This window comes from Podarcis cretensis (assembly GCF_951804945.1).
Source record: "Podarcis cretensis genome assembly, chromosome: 8".
Lineage (NCBI taxonomy): Eukaryota > Metazoa > Chordata > Lepidosauria > Squamata > Lacertidae > Podarcis > Podarcis cretensis.
In genome coordinates, this window is record NC_137177.1 from 77,429,183 (window position 1) to 77,446,254 (window position 17,072).

A 17,072-nucleotide genomic window follows, 5' to 3' on the forward strand; every position below is an offset into this window, starting at 1 on the left:
GAAAAGATAATAACAAAAATTTCCCATCCGACCGCAAAAGAGGGATGGAAAGGCAGAAGCCTGCGCCTTTAAAGGGCGATGCTCACCGTCCGCCTGAGCCGATCAGCAGACCTTTGGGCCGGGCTAGGGCTAGCCCCTCCCTGCGGTGGGCTGGCCTAGGCGGGTCCGCTCCAAGTGGAAGCCTCTTTGGGAGCGCCAGTCGCCTGCTTTTCTCGTCTCAGCTGCAGTTAAGCCTCCCGAGTCGCCGCCATGGCCCAGTAAGTATTGGGGGGCATTTTGGAGAGGGTTAGCGGGGCTCGCTTGGCAATGCTGAGTTACGCGCAAGAGTAAATGACCGATGAGTTCAAGGCGGGGAAGGTTTGCTCCTAGGCGAGTAAATCTCATCGGGCTACTCTGGAGTAGACCGTAATTAATGGCCATGGACCCCACTGACTTTGGCGAAGCTCTCTTCCAAGTTAGCGTGCGTAAAGCAGACCTAATCCGGAACACACCGAGATGCGGAAGTGCATCTCGCTGAGCTCAGTGAAGGCGGGTGGGTCGGTGGGCTGACTCTCGAGTAAGCAGGGTCGCAGTCAGGAAGCTTCATTCGGTTCCAGGAAGCTTACTCCCGTGCAAGAGAAGGGAGTGCACTGCCAGGCTTTCCTCGGAGGGAAGTTTGCACTGAGCTCAGTGGGGTTCATGGGGGGGGTAAGCACTCTGTAGGTGCTCAGGTGCATTTCCATGGCTTGTTAGCTCCGGGCCCTCACCTCCTTGCGGGGCGGGAGGGGGGCTCTATTGCAGCAGGAAAATAAAGGTATTCCTTGCTTTCCCTCCACTGGTTCCTGTCTCCATCCATTCTTATCTGACTGATCATTGACTTAGGTGACTCAGAGTACTGTACCTTGGGGAGTTGGGCTGCAAAAGTGAACCCCAAATTTTTCTGCAGCAGACTGATTCACGTTTTGCAGGACCGAGCCTTCGCATGACAAATAGGTCCTGGGGCTTTATGTCTGTGGGGTGGGATCATCTTCTGATCTGGAAAAGTTTTTTTTTTAAGAAAAGGGGAAAAAATCTCAATCGTTGCTAATTGCGGCTCCATGGTGATTGGTTGAGGAGGCAGTTTTCTTGATTTCTCTTTTTTTTTTAAGGTTGAGCATTAGAAATGAAAACCTTCAGCCTCTTGAGCCGTTCTTTGGAAATCAGGGCGGGTTCAAATTGGATGTTCTGGCTTCTGGGCTAATCTCAGCTGCATGGAAATTGATTGTGGTTAAACTTTTGTGTAAATTGGAAAGGACTGTGGCTCAGTGGCAGAGCACTCACTTTCCATGCAGAAGGTCCCATGCTCAGTCTCTTGCAGCTCCCCTTAGAGATGGGAGGGATTCTCTGCCTGGTACCTTGGAGAGCCACTGCCAGTCAGTGTCTGCAGTTGGATGAACCACTTGCCCAACTCCTCATAAGTCAGCTTCCTTTTGCTCTGATCAACTGGTGGGATGAAATCAATCAATTAAAGAAATAAATGATCAGAGCGTGAGGAGGCATGTCGCACATGCTTTAACAATACATAATAAGAAAAGTCTGACTGCTGGATCAGGCCAAAGGCCCATTTAATCCAACATCCTGTTCTCCCAGTGACCAATAAGATGCCTCAATAGGAAGCCTGCAAGCAGGACCTGAGTACAACAGCAACTCTTCTCACTTGTGAGCCTCAGCAACTGGTATTGAGAGGCATACTGACTCCCAGCAGTGGACAAAGAATTTGTGATATCCTTCTCCTTTGTGTGATTCTGAAATTCTCTTCTAAAGCCATCTAGGTTGTTGGCCATCCCTGCCTCCTGTGGGAGCGAGTTCCAAAGTTTAACCATGTGCTGTGTAAAAAAGTCCATTCTTTTGTCTGTGCTGAATCTCCCAACATTCAGTCTTTAGTTCTAGTGCTATGAGAGGGAGAGAGAAAAATTTCCTCTGTCCGCTTTCTCCACACCTTGCACAATTTTATACGCCTCTTTTGTGTTCCTTCTTACTCTTCTCTAAACTGAAAAGCCCCAAATGTTGTAACCTTTCCTCATAGGGGAGTTGCTCCATCCCTTGATCATTTTGCTTGCCCTTGTCTGAACCTTTTACAAAGTCCTTTCTGAGGTGAGGTGACCAGAGCGGTGCTGTGCACAGTATTCCACAATGTGTGGCTTCTCCATAGGTTTGTATAAAAACAGGTTGTGCAGGATTATTGCAAGGATTGCAATGAGTTAATGCAAGAGTGAAGAACCTTCATTGGCCCAAGAGCCACATTTCCTTCTGAGGCCCACTAACCAGTGATGAGTAGGGCCACCCACCACCCACCTACCTCACCATTCTCTGTTCTGGCAATCAAATGATATCCTAGTTCAATAACATCTACCAGCCAGGTAAAATCACTGGGAAGGAGAGTGCAGAGGAAGGCCAGTGAGTGGTGTGGCTTGGGCAGAATCACATGTTTAAATTTTTTTCCACCTGACCATCCATACTTCACAGCTCCTGGCATTGTGTACAGCTAAGTCTTCTCCCAGTAGACCCATTGAAATCATTAATTCCAGTGGTGTCTACTCTGAGGAGGACTAATGTTGAATGCAGCCTCTGGTCATTGTCAACAATGCTTAGTCCTGTATGAGTTGTTTCTAGGCCTGACTTTTCCTTCTGGACTTTCTAGTTTTGAACTTACAGGGATTCAAAGTGAGCGCTTGCACATACTGTAGCTTTCAGGCATGAGGGCTCCCCCCCATCCGAAGTGGTACAGCCCAAACACAGAGGACTGTCTCCTTTGCTAATTGTTTGGACAAGGCTTAAGAAGATGTAAAGAGAAACAAAGAGACATTGCCCAAGGCAAAGGGGGTGGTGTGGGTGTGGAGAGAGTTGCCAGAGGGGTGCCCAGTTTTGGTAACACTTGGCTGGCTTAATTCCATTTGAAAGACTCCACAGGTGTGTTGTGCAAGTTGGGCCAAGCTCAGGATTTAATCCCTGACGTTTTATTATTGTAGCTGTTGCTGGTTCCTGGGACTACAAATCCACTCTGGGGAAGGGTGATAGCTCAGTGGTAGATCATCTGCTTTACATGCAGAAAGTCCATGGTTCAACCCTTTGCACCTCCAGGTTGGGTTGACAAAGGCTGCAATCTGAGATCCTGGAGAGCTGCTGTCCGTCAGTGTACTGTAGACAGTCCTGTGTTAGGTGGAACAAGAATCTGCCTCTGCCTCTGCTAAAGCAGCCTTCTAAGTTCCTATGCTTTTACCTCCATTTGTCTCTGCTTTTCTTCCATAATGATTTCTTCTTCCTTTCTCATATAATCCCTCTGAGTTTGAGGAAGTCTCTCCCATATTGTTGAGGCACAGCTAGGAAATGAAAGGGCTTCTAGAAGCGTGTAACTTCTCATTTTCTAGATCTAGTTGCTCAATCTCTAGAATTGACACAACACAGTCCTGGCTGGTGCAAGGCATGGATCAGAAGCACAGCCTGGGTTTTTAAACTGCAACCGTCCCTGTTCCTTGGCACCCTTGCCTGGGTGTCACAGGCCCCACCTGCGCTGTACATTTAAAGCAGCATCATACCACTTTAAACAGCCATGGCTTCCCCCAAAGAATCGTGCAAAGAGGGATGGATTGTTAAACCATTCTGGGAAGTGTAAGCATCCATGTCTGTTCTTCCCCTTTTTCAGAGCAGACATCGCCTTGATTGGACTGGCCGTCATGGGTCAGAACCTCATCCTCAACATGAACGACCACGGCTTCGTGGTGAGTGGAAATGCCCAGTGTGAAGTTTTAAATGCTAAGCAATTATTTATCACAGACTCTCTTGCTCTCTCTGCTAGGTACTGTATAGAATGCGGAAGGGAGATCTTAGGGCAGAAGCTTGAAGACAGGGGTGGGGGTCCTTTGGTCCTCCAGATGTTTCTATATTACAGCTGTGTTCATCTGTGATGGTTGGATTTCCCACCTTATTGGAACAGAAAGGCAAGATAAAAATCTCCCAAATCAGTCATCCATGGCATATTAGCAACTTACTGGGCTAAGTTCTAGATTTTGGTGTATAAATCCCTATGCAGCCTGGGACCAGGATATATGATAAATCTTCTCACCCTTTATATACCCAACAGATCATCTTATCAAGAGAGAGACCCATTCTGCACAGTGTTGGGGCTGGGCCTTTAGTGTGGTGGCCCTTGCCTTTTGGAATTCCCTCCCATTGAATATCAGACAGGCACCGTCTCTGTGGCGTTTTCAGTGCCTGCTAAAGAAATTCTAATTAAGTAGAAATCTTTCCTAGTCTGCATCTGCAGTGTAGATGTTTTTATTGCTTTATAGTTTGTGGGTTTGCTACCCTGGGCTCTTTTGGGAGGAAGGGCAGGATATAAATATAAATAATTAATTATACCCATTGGCTATATAGTAAATCTGCTGGTGGTAAGAAATGTATTAATGTGGAGATAAGAAAAGTTTGAAACAAGAAGGCGAGGAAGGGGATTTAGGGTAGAGGCAAAGAACTTTTGGCCAACCAGGTGCTGCTGGACTGCAGCTGCCATCACCCCCAAGAATTGGTCAAGCTACTGCGCCACCAGATGGCGCGTTGGAAGATGGCCGACAATAACATCTCTCTCACCCATACGAGGTAGTTAAGGGGCTGCTATGGGAAGTATGCAGTCTTCCTACCCCCCAGGAGACGGGGGGCGCTGCCTTGCCAGCGGTGTTCACAATGCACCCCCTGATCCGAGAGATGGGGGTGCCGAACACTCGGCATGAGCCCTCGGTGAAGTCAGATCTTCCTGACGCCGATTCCAATTAGCGCGTGGTGGTTGCTTCAGCTCAGAATTATAATTGGAAACATATGATTGGAAATGAAGCTGAAGCACATACATCAAGTAATGTTCGAGAGATAAGACTGCTGATTAATGGATCTCTGTGACCGGGAGTGACGGATGGATAAGTAAATCTTCTGATGAATCACCACTAGGAGACTGTATGTTTGGAATGAAGGGGGGGGTGGAGGAAAAAACTTTTTTTCTTTCTTTGCACGATGTGATATTAATAACCCTTCACCCCAGATAGAAATAAGATTGTTACGTTTTTATTAATCACAAGCAGGAATTCAAGAACTGTGTGGGATGGATTATAACAGGAGAGAGGATTGGTGAACGGTGAGAAAGAGGAAAATTTTTATGACGCAGTTAAAAAATGGTGTCTCGCTAAGTCAGGCTTGCCGGAGAAAGAAGGACAGGGGGAGGAGAATCAGGATCGTTCGAAAGAGAAGGAATGTTGGAGAGCAAGCTTGACCTGACAGAGCCTCCTGATTCATTTGATTTATTTGGCAAGCCTGAGAAAAGTAAAGGACAGACCAAAGATTTTTTTTTTTTTTTTATGGAAGCGTTGAACAGAAGCTGTCCCTGAGCGATATGATATTTGAAGAGTACAAAACCCACACAGAGGATGCCTGTTTTCAATCTGCTTGTGACAGAGGATGCCTGTTTTCAATCTGCTTGTGAAAATTATCAGAGATCGCAAAGAAAGGAATATACGATAACAACAAGAAGAGAAAGAAAGTAATAAATGACTATCTGGATTGAACTGGATAGAACTGTCTAATTAAAGCAGTAATATAAGTGATGTTTGGACTCGTGCGGAGCTTGATGTATGGGTACCCCAAACAAAATTTAAAATTTGGCTGTATAATTTGGAACTAATGTGATTTGGATAATGTGATTGGCCTGTTAATAAAAATTATTAAAAAAATAAATAAATTGGTCATGCTAGACTGGGACTGATGGGAGATGGAGTCCAGCAACATCCGGAGGTCCCTGATTTAGTGGGAGGCCTCGTCTTTCCCTGTTTTCTTACTTACTTGAGTACCTTAAATGACAGAACATAGATTGGCTTACTGTTTTGAGCGATCTCTGCAGATAATTGTTCAGCAGGAAGTGCTGGTGTGTGTGTGAGAAGCTGGCTAAACCTGTATACATTGAAAGGTTATTATTTTTTCAAATGACCTGCACACCAGGTTAAATCCATTCAAACCAAGCCTTTCATTTTTCATGTTAAATGGGGGGAAATAATGAAAATGAACATGCAGATGTATTGTCCTTTTGGTTCTTAGAGTCTGCAAATAACTTCCTAGTCCCTGGCACAAACCCATTAGAAAACTAGGTATAAGGGGGGGGGGTGCATTTCAGAAAAGGCATCAGCTCTACTGTCTCCCAGTGCAATCCCTCTCTCTCACCCTCTCCTAGGTCTGTGCATTTAATCGAACGGTATCCAAAGTGGATGACTTCCTGGTAAATGAAGCCAAGGGCACTAAAGTCATTGGGGCCCACTCTTTGGAAGAAATGGTCTCCAAGCTGAAGAAACCCCGGAAGATCATCCTGCTTGTCAAGGCTGGGAGCGCTGTGGATGACTTCATCAACAAGCTGGTGAGCAGATCTCTTCCTCCCATCCTTGACCAACTGCCTCTTCTTTTACAAATGATGCCCCTTTATGCCACTTTCCATAATTCTATGGATTGGCCAATGCTAGGGCTGGCTGAACCTTTCCTCCCTGAGGGGAAGGGCTGGGGCTCAGTGGCAGAGCTCCTGCTTTGCATGTGGAAGGTCTCAGGTTCAATCCCTGGCATCTCCAGATGGGGCTGGGAGAGGCTCCCTGTGGAAAATCCTGGAAAGCCACTGGCAGTCAATATAGATAATATTAAGCCAGCTTACTATGTTTCTCATGGTAAGTTATCAGTTATATTTTATCTGCACAATCAGAATGAATTTCTGGATGATAAATGCTTTTTCTGTGCAGCCTGAACAGGAGCAGTCACCATTAAGAAAACGAAGTCGGAATAGTGTATACGTGGATTAAGTGACTCTTCTTCTTTGTCCTCAAAACTCTTAACCTAGCTCAAAGTTGTTACCTGAACTAGCCAGATGTTTAACTGAGAATCAATCACAGTCAGTCCATCATTTGAAAAATAAGACTTTAGAGCCATCTTGCCCCCCAAAAGCAGCTAGACATTCCATTTTGGCAACTATAACCTTGGCTTAAGGAGCCATTTGATGCCTAGCTTATATTTCTGAGTTTCTAACACTGTTTCCAAGACACAGACACTTCCTGCTCTAAAATTCAGTAATATTTTAGTTGAAGAAGGAAACATAAGAAGCTGCCTTATACCTAATCAAACCATTGGTTCATCTAGCTCAATACTGTCTACCTCTCACTGGGAGCAGCTTTCTAAGATTTCAGGCAGGGGTCTTCCCCAGTCCTACGTGAAGATGCCATTGGGGATTGAACCAGAGACCTTCTACATACAAAGCAGATGCTCTAACACTGAGCTTTGGCCCTATGAAGCTGCCTTATACTGAGTCAGACCACTAGTCCATCTAGCTCACTATTTTCTGCACTAACTCCAGGGTCTCATTTGAGGATGTCTCATAGCCCTCCCAGGAGATGTTCCACTGGGTTAGATAGGCTTTTTGGTCTGATCCAGCAACTCTCTGCAGATGGACACCTGCCACTAGATTCAGAGAAAACCTCTCTTGGTACCAGTCATTGGGGAAGAATAGTGGGGAAGGGCTGCTGCCCGTGTGCCCTTTTCATGGGCTTCCCAAAGGCATTTGATTAGCTGGACCTGATAGGCCATTACTCTGCTGACCTCTTCTGATGTAACACTGTCTCTTTCCTTTACAGGTGCCACTGCTGAGTGCCGGAGACATCATTATTGATGGAGGGAATTCTGAGTATAGAGATAGCACAGTATGTATGGTGCCCATTTGTATCATACTTGTATACTCCAAGGAGCTCAAGAGGATATGTGGGAGCTAACTTTATCTTCACTAACAGACCTGTGGGGTTGGTTGGTTAGGATTTGTTTGCAAGACATTTCTCTCCTAATACATATTTTCCTAAGGATGTTGTCATGCTGCAGTTTTTTGTGCAACCAGCAGGTGGCTTTGAGAAGGGCGGGATTGGTGAGCAAAGTAAGTAGGGGTGCAGCCCCTAGTATTTTATAAAACTGCAGCTTTTTATATCCCGCCTCTCAATTTTGCCCAAAGGCTCATCAATGAGTTTTGTACAAGGATTGGAAGTTTTGAGCAAGGTGTTCCGTTGTGCCAAAAGCTGTTTAGTCACACTGGCTACATGACCTGAAAAGCTGTCTGTAGACAAATGCTGGCTCTCTCGGCCTGAAAGTGAGATGAGTCCATAGTTGCCTTTGACTGGACTTAACCATCCAGGGATTATTTACCTCCATGCTCTAAAGCCCACCAATGTCTGTTAAACCAGATGCAAAGGAAATTTTACTCGGTGCAGAATTTTAAGTTTCAAATGGTTATGTAGCTCTTAACTGGTACAGGAGTCAGATTTATTTTCTTTCTCTTTTGTGAGATATACGTTGCCCTAAGTAGAGAATGCAGTGCTTTTGCCCCAATAATCCTATTTTCCGAGCAACGAGTCTCCCTTCTTTTCCTATCCAGAGGCGTTGCAAGGAGCTCAAGGAGAAGGGCATCTTGTTTGTTGGGAGTGGGGTTAGCGGTGGCGAAGAGGGCGCCAGGTACGGCCCTTCACTCATGCCAGGAGGAGCCAAAGAGGCATGGTAAGTGATGATGAGAATGATTTAATGCATTTATTTGTTGCTTAATGCATAGGTTTCTCAAGGCTATTTACAATTATGAAAGTGTACATGATACAAAATCCAGAATACAGCAAAAAGAAAAAAGAGCATTAATTGACCCAAAGTGCTCATCCTGCAATAACATCATAGGACAAATCCTGCTCCACTCCATATATAAATTCACGTATATTGCTTTCCCATTTTTAAAAATATAGCAAATGTTTTAGCTGCTTTTACATATGCAATTAATTGTTCTGTGTATGGTTTTTATTGCATTGTAAATCACTTCGGAAGCAGTGCTAGAGCACCTGCTTGGCCTGCAGAAGGTGCCAGGTTCAGTCCCCATCAGCATCTCCAGGTAGGTCTGGGAGAAACTCCCTGCCTGAAAGCCCTGGAGAGCAGCTGCAAGACAGTGTAGACGATAATGAACTAGATGGACCAGTTGTCTGACTGACTCAGTATAAGGCAGCTTTCCATCTTCAACTGCAAAAAAAGGACAAATCCTTTCCCACTCAATAAAAATAAAAACTGCAGCAAGGTATGATCCAAACATAACAACTGAAAGGCTGGGCAAACATTAATGTCTTGGCCTAAAGTTTGACAATGATGGTGCCAGGTGTGTTTCCTTGGGAAGAGCATTCCACAGACATGGAGTCACTGCTGAAAAATGCATGTTCTTTCAGCTGGGTCCTCCTCAGATTGAGTTGTGAAGGGACCAAAGCAGTAAATGTATGTTTCATTTTTATTTTTGTTTACTCATTTACCATTTTTCAGTCTTATCCTTTCTCCTGCCTGGGGCAGTCAATTTTTAAAAACACAGACTCAGATGAGATACAGTAAACAGCAGCAATGGTATCTGTAGGGACTGCGCCCCCAAAATAATTATTTCCTTATCCAAACACCTGGCCAAGTGAACTTGTTTCTTAAATGCTTCTGTAGTAGGGGCAGACCAAATATCACTTGGAAGGGGGTTTCAGAGGTAGGGAGCCACTACTGATAATCCCCTACCTCACGTCTCTGCCCTCCTAGCCTCTGTTATGGTCAGGACAGTGAACCAATCATGATGATGTCCTTTCTGTTGCCTTTGCTTTGTTTTTCAAACATCCTTTTGGTTCTTTGCAGGCCTCACATCAAACCAATATTTCAGAGCATCGCTGCCAAAGTAGGAACTGGGGAACCCTGTTGCGACTGGGTAAGATGAGCTGACATGTTTATGATGCACTCTGCATGCTCCTAGAGATACTCTTCAAGCTGATGCCCCTCTTTGTGAATTGTTTTTGGAAGGTTACTAGCTTCTCCAGCCCCTCACCTTCCCCATCAAGAGGAAGGGGAGAAGGCAGACCCTTTCCAATATTGACGAGCCCATTGGGGGCTGTACTTGGGGGGTAGAATGCGGGTGTGGCCCAGCCTCCTGGTGCTAAAATTATGCTTTTAATGGGAATGGGATTTTAACTTGTTTATTGTGGAGGTGGGGGTTGTTATAAATTGTTCTGTGTTACATGTATTTTGTATTTGTATTTTTTTGGTTTTATAAGGCTGATTAATATTCTAAAGTCTTTTATATGTGTTTGTGGGAGGGAGGTTATTGTTTTGTTGGTTTTGTTTAAACTATTTACTTGTCTTTTTACCTTGTGAACCGCTATGAGATACTGTCATGAAGAGCAGTATATAAATCTTAATAATAATAATTCATTTTATTCTTCTCTCTCACGACTCTTGGCAGGTGGGAGACGAGGGGTCTGGGCACTTTGTAAAGATGGTGCACAATGGGATTGAGTATGGAGATATGCAGCTGATCTGCGAAGCCTACCACCTCATGAAGGATGTGCTAGGCATGGACCATGACGAGATGGCCGCGGTGAGCCACAAGACAAACCAATTTCTTGAATCTGATGGGTGAAGACCCAGTTTTAATAAGTCTAAATAAAAGCCAGAACAGGCACTTACACAGAGACACAGCAGGGAGCCTCCTTTTCTTGATGGAGTTCCCAGGAGCCTTTAGGGGGATGGGATACTTGTGGGCCTTCCATATGTTGTCAGACTACATCCTTGACCATTGGCCATGCTGCTTGAGGCTGATGGGAGTCCACCAATATCTGGAATTCCCCATCTCTGACTTAGACTGACTTGTGACCGATGGGAGTTGTGGCCCATCAACATATGAAGGGCCCAAAGGTTTACCTCTACAGCAGAAACTGCCTTCTTGACTGCAGGACCCACAATCATCCGCTCAATCCACCAGAACCTGTCTTTGCATGCAGGGGAAGTCCCTAACAGTGGAGGTGTACAGCAGAGCAACAAAGGCATCTTCCTATTTTCTTAAGAGCAAATGCATCAGGTTTATAGAGCACAGAGCACTCCATGTCCTAAAAAAAAAAAGACCTGGCGGTCTCAGGGAGGGGGTTGTTGATCTCTCTGCTCCTTGTCTCTCTTGCCCCTAGGTGTTTGAGCAGTGGAATAAGACTGAACTGGACTCCTTCTTGATCGAAATCACAGCAAACATATTGAAGTATCGTGATGCTGATGGGAAGCATTTGCTCCCAAAGATCCGGGACAGTGCTGGGCAAAAGGGAACAGGGAAGTGGACGGCTATCTCAGCTTTAGAGTACGGGGTCCCTGTCACTCTAATTGGTAAATAACTTTGACATAGATTTGCACTAAAATGTGGCAATGATGGGAGGGGCAGGGGCCCCAGAGATATGTGGTGCAGTCCTTGTTTACTTGAAAGACCTGAGTTGAGGCACCCAAGAGTTTGTCGCTGTTATTTAGATTTCTGTGCTACCTTTCGTTAACGGAATTCAAGGTGGCATTCATGTTTCTCTCCTCTTCTCCATTTTACCCTCAACAACAACCCTGTGAGGTAGGTTAGGCTGAGAGATGGTGACTGGTCCAAGGTCACCCAGTGAACTGAGTAGGGATTTGAACTCTGGTCTCCAAGACCTGACACTACCCACTACACCGCACTGGTTTTATGCCTGACAACCAGTAAGTTTGCTGTGTGAGCTCAGGATCCTCCAAACTCAAAATATCATCCACACTTCTGTGCTGTTTTCACAGCTGGCAAAGGGCCATAGTTCAGTGGTAGAGCATCTCCAGGTAGGCCTGGGAATATCTCCTGTCTGAAACCCTGAAGAGCTATTGCCCATCTGTGTTGACAGTACTGAGCTACAGGTCTGATTCAGTATAAGGCATCTTCCTATGTTCCTGCTCTGACTGGTGATGGTTCTCTACATTCTTGGGCAAGGATCCTTCGCAGTTTTCCAAAATAAGCTCCTTTTAAAGTGGAGATCCTGAGGACTGAACCAAGAATCCTTTTGTATGCAATGCATCTTCTCTACATTCTCTACCACTGAGTTATCAACTCTGCCTTTCTTCTTTAGCACACACACCCTTCCTACTGTGTTCTGCATTTCTCCCCTCTTTTAAATATCAAACCTCCTCCACATAGGGTTCAAGGCTTGGCTCCTAGGGTTGCCAGGTAAATTGCTAATGGATTGGGTATATGGTTTGCTTTTCTTTCTCTCACCCCTTCTGTTTCCTTCCTACATCAGCATGACTTGCAATTTCCTGCTCTAAAGCAGCTGACTCATCCCTTCACAATGCAGAAGGATGTTGGTTGGCTAAGAAAGTGGGGGGAGAGGAGGGGCTACCTTTGTGACTGCAAGAGTGTGGAGGAACCACAGTGCACCTGCGGCAGTGAGAGTATGAGTCACTCACAGGAAATCTGAAGAACTTTTTCACCTTGTGTGTTTGCACTCCCTCTGCCCATGCCTTTCAGGCTGTCAGTCCTTACAAGTGGGGCAATTGCTTCCATTCCCGGTTACCACAAGCCACTCATGTCTTTATCTGCACTACTCAATTAGGTCCCAAAGTCGCTTTGGGTCAGTTTTTGTGAGTAAAGTGACTGATAAAATATTTTTATAATAGTAATAATAATCCCCTGTAGCACTCAATGAGTGTTACATTCCTGCTGAATATACTCTGTCCTCAGTGGGTTGTTTTTTAAAAAAACATTTCTTGTACCACTGCAAAACTTGGGGTTTCTCCAAGCCAGATGATACAGTTGCCATTTGCGTGTTTGTTTGTGTTCTCTTTCGTATGCACAAGGATTGGCACTCGGAGTTTACCATTGATATCTAGAATTGTAGTTTGTTTTGTGGGGTGGGGTTGCTTACAGCACAATGCTGTGCGTGCTTAGTCTGAAGTAACTGCCATTTAGGCCACCTTGACTCCATGCATTTAAAGCACCACGGTACTGGTTTAATCAGTTGTGGCTTCTTTCCCTAACCAAAGAATCCTGGGAACTGTTTTTGGTGCTGAAAGTTGTTAGGAGACCCTTATTCTCCTCACAGAGCAATAATTCCCAGAGTGGTTTAAAAATCAGTCCCTCTTTCCAGGAAACTCTGCGAGGAAAAGAGGTTCCCTTAAAACCTCTACGCACCCTTAACAGACTACAGTTCCCAGGATTCTTTGGGGGAAGCCCCAAATGGGTAAGTTTTATGTCCTGCCTCCAGTTACAAGATACCCAATAGTTTTTCAGTGAATATAAATTTGTGTTGTTTCAGAAAGCAGTCTCCTGTGTACACACAGTACTGTGGTCCTGTTTGCCATTGCTTCAGTTTAGCCATTCATGGTGTTTGGTTTTTCTTTCTCCAAAGGGGAGGCTGTCTTTGCTCGGTGCCTGTCTTCCCTCAAGGACGAAAGAGTGAAAGCTAGCAAGCTGTTGAGTGGACCCAATGCAGCTAAGTTTAGCGGGAATAAGGCGGCGTTTCTGGAGGACATCCGCAAAGTGAGTTGTTAGGCCAAGGAGGGCTAGCCTTGTGGCCCTCCGGGTGTTGTCAAACTTCAACTCCCATCAGCCCCCACCCAACATGGCCAGCGGTTGGTGTGGTGGGAGTCATAGTCTAACAAAATTCTGGAGATTCACTATCCTATGTGTGGGGAAGATGCATCATTCTGCATTATAGTCTCCAACAAGAACCTCCATTGTCTGAGGTTCAGATTGTTGTAGAGATTGTATCAGTGGTTCCAGAATTATAGGCTTCCTCACTCAAGACATGTTCAGTGGGTTCCTTTAATCTGGAGTGGGTGGTGGGGTGTGCAAACCAATCATTCCCTCACACTAACTCTGACGTAATGTGATCCATGACGATGGGCAACTCTCTTTGGGTTGATGGGGTCGTTTCTCTGTCTCTGGTGGCTCAGCAAATGGCTGACTTTGCCACCTTCTGGAGCCAGCCCCTGGCTTGAAAACCTCTTTCTAAATCTTGACACTGTCCCTTGGCTCCCTTGCAGGCCCTGTATGCTTCAAAGATTATTTCCTACACGCAAGGCTTCATGTTGCTGAGGCAAGCGGCAAAAGAGTTTGGCTGGACGCTGAATTATGGTGCCATTGCCCTGATGTGGCGGGGAGGATGCATCATCCGAAGGTAAGCAAGACAGATAGGATATGATTGGAGCAGGGCTGTCGATTGACAGGGAGATGATCCTCTTCATTTGGAGCTCAGACCAACTGAATTGAAAAGTTGAGATTCTAACTGGGGCTGCACCTACACTCTACATTTACAGTAGTATTGTACCGCTTCAAACAGTCATGAATTCTCCAAAGAATTCTGGGAATGATAGCTTGTTAAGGGTGCTTCTGCCTCTACTTTCCTCTGTCTCTCCTTTTGTAATTATTTGTTCCCACTTCTTATGCTCTGAGTTTGAGGAAGTTTCTCCCATTGAGACACAGCAGAGGAAATGAAAGGGCTCCTGCCTGCAACTTCTCATTTTCTGGATCAGTTGCTCAATCTCTAAAATGGGCATGGTGCAGTCCCAGCTGATTTTAGGATCAGAAGACCTTTTCTTTTAAAAAACAACAACACTTTTTTTAGCACTCTTTCCTGGGTGACATATTTGTAGACACAGACCCCATCTGCAACATACAGTTAAAGCACAATATCACTTTAAACTGCTCCCCCCAAAGGATTATGGGAGCTGTAGTCTGTTAAGGGTGCTGGGAGACCCCTTACTCCCCTCTCAGAGCTACAATCCCAGACTTGCCTGGGAAGAGAGATTGCTAATTCTTCTGAGAATTGACTATTAGCCATGCTAGCTGGGGCCGATGGAAATTGGAGTCCAACAACATCATTGGTTATCCCTGCCCTTGATTACAATATGTTGGTCCACATATATTTTTGGGTTCCTGGCCATTTACCTCACTGATTTGAAGAAATCCTGCTAACTGCTTTTGCATTCCTCCTGCATAGTGTGTTCCTGGGGAAAATCAAAGAAGCTTTTGATCGAAGCCCTGATCTCCAGAACCTACTGTTGGACAACTTTTTCAAGACAGCGGTAGAGAATTGCCAGGTAACTTCAGGAAGAAGAGGCCACATGCACACACCATATATTTAAATTATTATTATTAATTTAATTTGTATACTGCTTTGTATTTTTAAGAAAAGCACTATACCACTTTAAACAATCATGGCTCCCCTCCAAAAAAAAAAACAAAATTATGGGAGCTGTAGTTTAAGGGTGCTGAGAGTTAATTCCCAGAGTTCCCTGAAGAGGGACTGATTGTGGAGCAACTCAGAGAACCTAGCTCTGTGAGGTGAATGTGGGGTCTCTCCTAACAATTCACAGCACCTTACAGCTTCCAGAATTGTCTGAAGTGGTACAGCAGTGCTTTAAATGTGTGAGGTGAGTGTGGCTTTAGAAAGTACCTGACCATTTTTAAGTGCAGTATGTATGTATGTATGTATGTATGTATGTATGTATGTATGTTAAGAGATAAAGTACTTAATTTTGCATTGCTATGAACAGCTTCACATACACCACAGCCTCAGAATAGCTGTCCATTGTCCATCCCTTGGGAGCAGATTTTGAGGGTGAGCAGAGGTGGGGAGCTGGGATGGAGAGGGTGGCAAAGTCCCATTGTGCAAGGGGAAACTTTGTCCCACTTGCCCAAGGACAGCGGTGGAGACAACCCTATGCTTCCAGTGGATGAAGGGTCATTGGCCGAATACAACTTTTAAGAAGGTAACTACTACTACATCATTCCTCCCTTAGGAATCATGGCGACGTGCCATCAGCACTGGTGTCCAAATTGGCATCCCAATGCCGTGCTTCACCACTGCACTTTCTTTCTATGATGGGTACAGGCATGACACTCTGCCAGCCAACCTGATTCAGGTAAGCCAGTCTGAAAACAGCTTTGGCATGTGTGGAGTCCGGTCTGAAACTTCTCCAACCTTTTTTGCTCCGTTCAGATTTTTTGCTCATTTCCCTAGTTAACATAAGGAGAGCCTGACTGCTGGATCAGGCCAAAGGGCCCATCTGGTCTGACATTCTGTTCTCACAGAGGCCAACGGTAATGCCCACCTGATGTCTCTGTATCCAGCACAATTTGTGGTGCCACCTTTCTCCTGGCCTTCCTTAAAATCCATCATTTTCTTGTGGCCTTTTGGTTAACCCCCCTTAATTTGATTCTTCAAAGGACCCATGTTTTAAGCATATGTAGCTGCATTTGCCCATGATCATCCCTACCTTCATCTTTTCCTCTCCTTCCCTTTTGTTGAGTTTCCTCATTGCCTGTTTTAGATTGAAAGTGCCATACAGGCTGCAGCTTCCAGCAGTATTTTTACCTGTTTTCCCTCTGCAAGGGGAACCTGCAGCTCTCCAGCTGTTGTTGGACTCCATCTTTTATCAGTCCCAGCCAGGGATGATGGGAGTTGTAGTCCAGCAACATCTAAAGAGCTCCAGGTTCTCCATCCCTGAACTGAAAGGATCCTCTTTAGTTTTACCAACACTGATGGAGACTCTACTGTAGAGGCAATGGGTTTGACCTCTTAGGTGTACCAAACTAAATTCTACTCGAAGTAGATCCATTTACATTATTAGGACTAAGTTAGTCACATCAGTTATTTTCAGTCGGTTTACTCGGAGTATTACTAACATGGGCTGCAACCCTCAGTGTGCCTCTTTTGAATTTAGCAACAACTGAAAGTTGACTGTGTTACTTTGGCAACCTATAGCACTAACCATGTGTATGCAATTTCTCAAAGGCTCAACGAGATTATTTTGGTGCCCACACCTACGAACTGTTGTCAAAACCAGGCGAATTTATCCACACCAACTGGACAGGACATGGAGGCTCTGTTTCCTCTTCATCATACAATGCCTAGAAGGAAGCCTGAACTTGAAAGTGGAAAATACTGTAGAGCTAAAACATTCCCTCTTCCTGTTGGTTATTCTCTGTATCTTCAGCACTTTCTCTAGTTGTCACGTTTGGGGCAATTTTTTTTTTTTAAAGAAGTTGTGATCATGTCTTATAGGAGAGCTAAAATAAACATTTAAATCCTTCTTTGAAAATGTTGTGACTTTTATTTCATAATAATAATAATAATAATAATAATAATAATAATAATAATTAATAATAAAAAGGACCAAAATCTCAAGCCAGAAACAAGAACTTAAGCAGTTGCCCTGCTGGATCAGACCAATAGTAT

The 17,072-nt window shown here is 44.9% G+C and overlaps 1 protein-coding gene across 1 annotated transcript; it reads left to right on the plus strand.

The window, feature by feature from the left end:
- The first annotated feature begins 99 nt into the window (after nt 1-99).
- On the plus strand, nt 100-16,935 carry PGD (phosphogluconate dehydrogenase). The gene is made up of 13 exons (XM_079987061.1): nt 100-257; nt 3,662-3,737; nt 6,224-6,403; nt 7,659-7,724; nt 8,444-8,562; nt 9,703-9,772; nt 10,304-10,438; nt 11,022-11,211; nt 13,239-13,369; nt 13,876-14,009; nt 14,832-14,931; nt 15,634-15,756; nt 16,629-16,935. The coding sequence occupies exons 1-13, from the start codon at nt 250-252 to the stop codon at nt 16,746-16,748; spliced, it is 1,452 nt and encodes a 483-aa protein (XP_079843187.1). The 5' UTR covers nt 100-249; the 3' UTR covers nt 16,749-16,935.
- The last annotated feature ends 137 nt before the right edge of the window (nt 16,936-17,072 follow it).

Coding starts and splice junctions, on each gene's coding strand:
- PGD (XM_079987061.1), top strand. Junction 6,404..7,658: donor ATGACTTCATCAACAAGCTG/GTGAGCAGATCT, acceptor TTTCCTTTACAG/GTGCCACTGCTGAGTGCCGG. Junction 13,370..13,875: donor TTCTGGAGGACATCCGCAAA/GTGAGTTGTTAG, acceptor GCTCCCTTGCAG/GCCCTGTATGCTTCAAAGAT.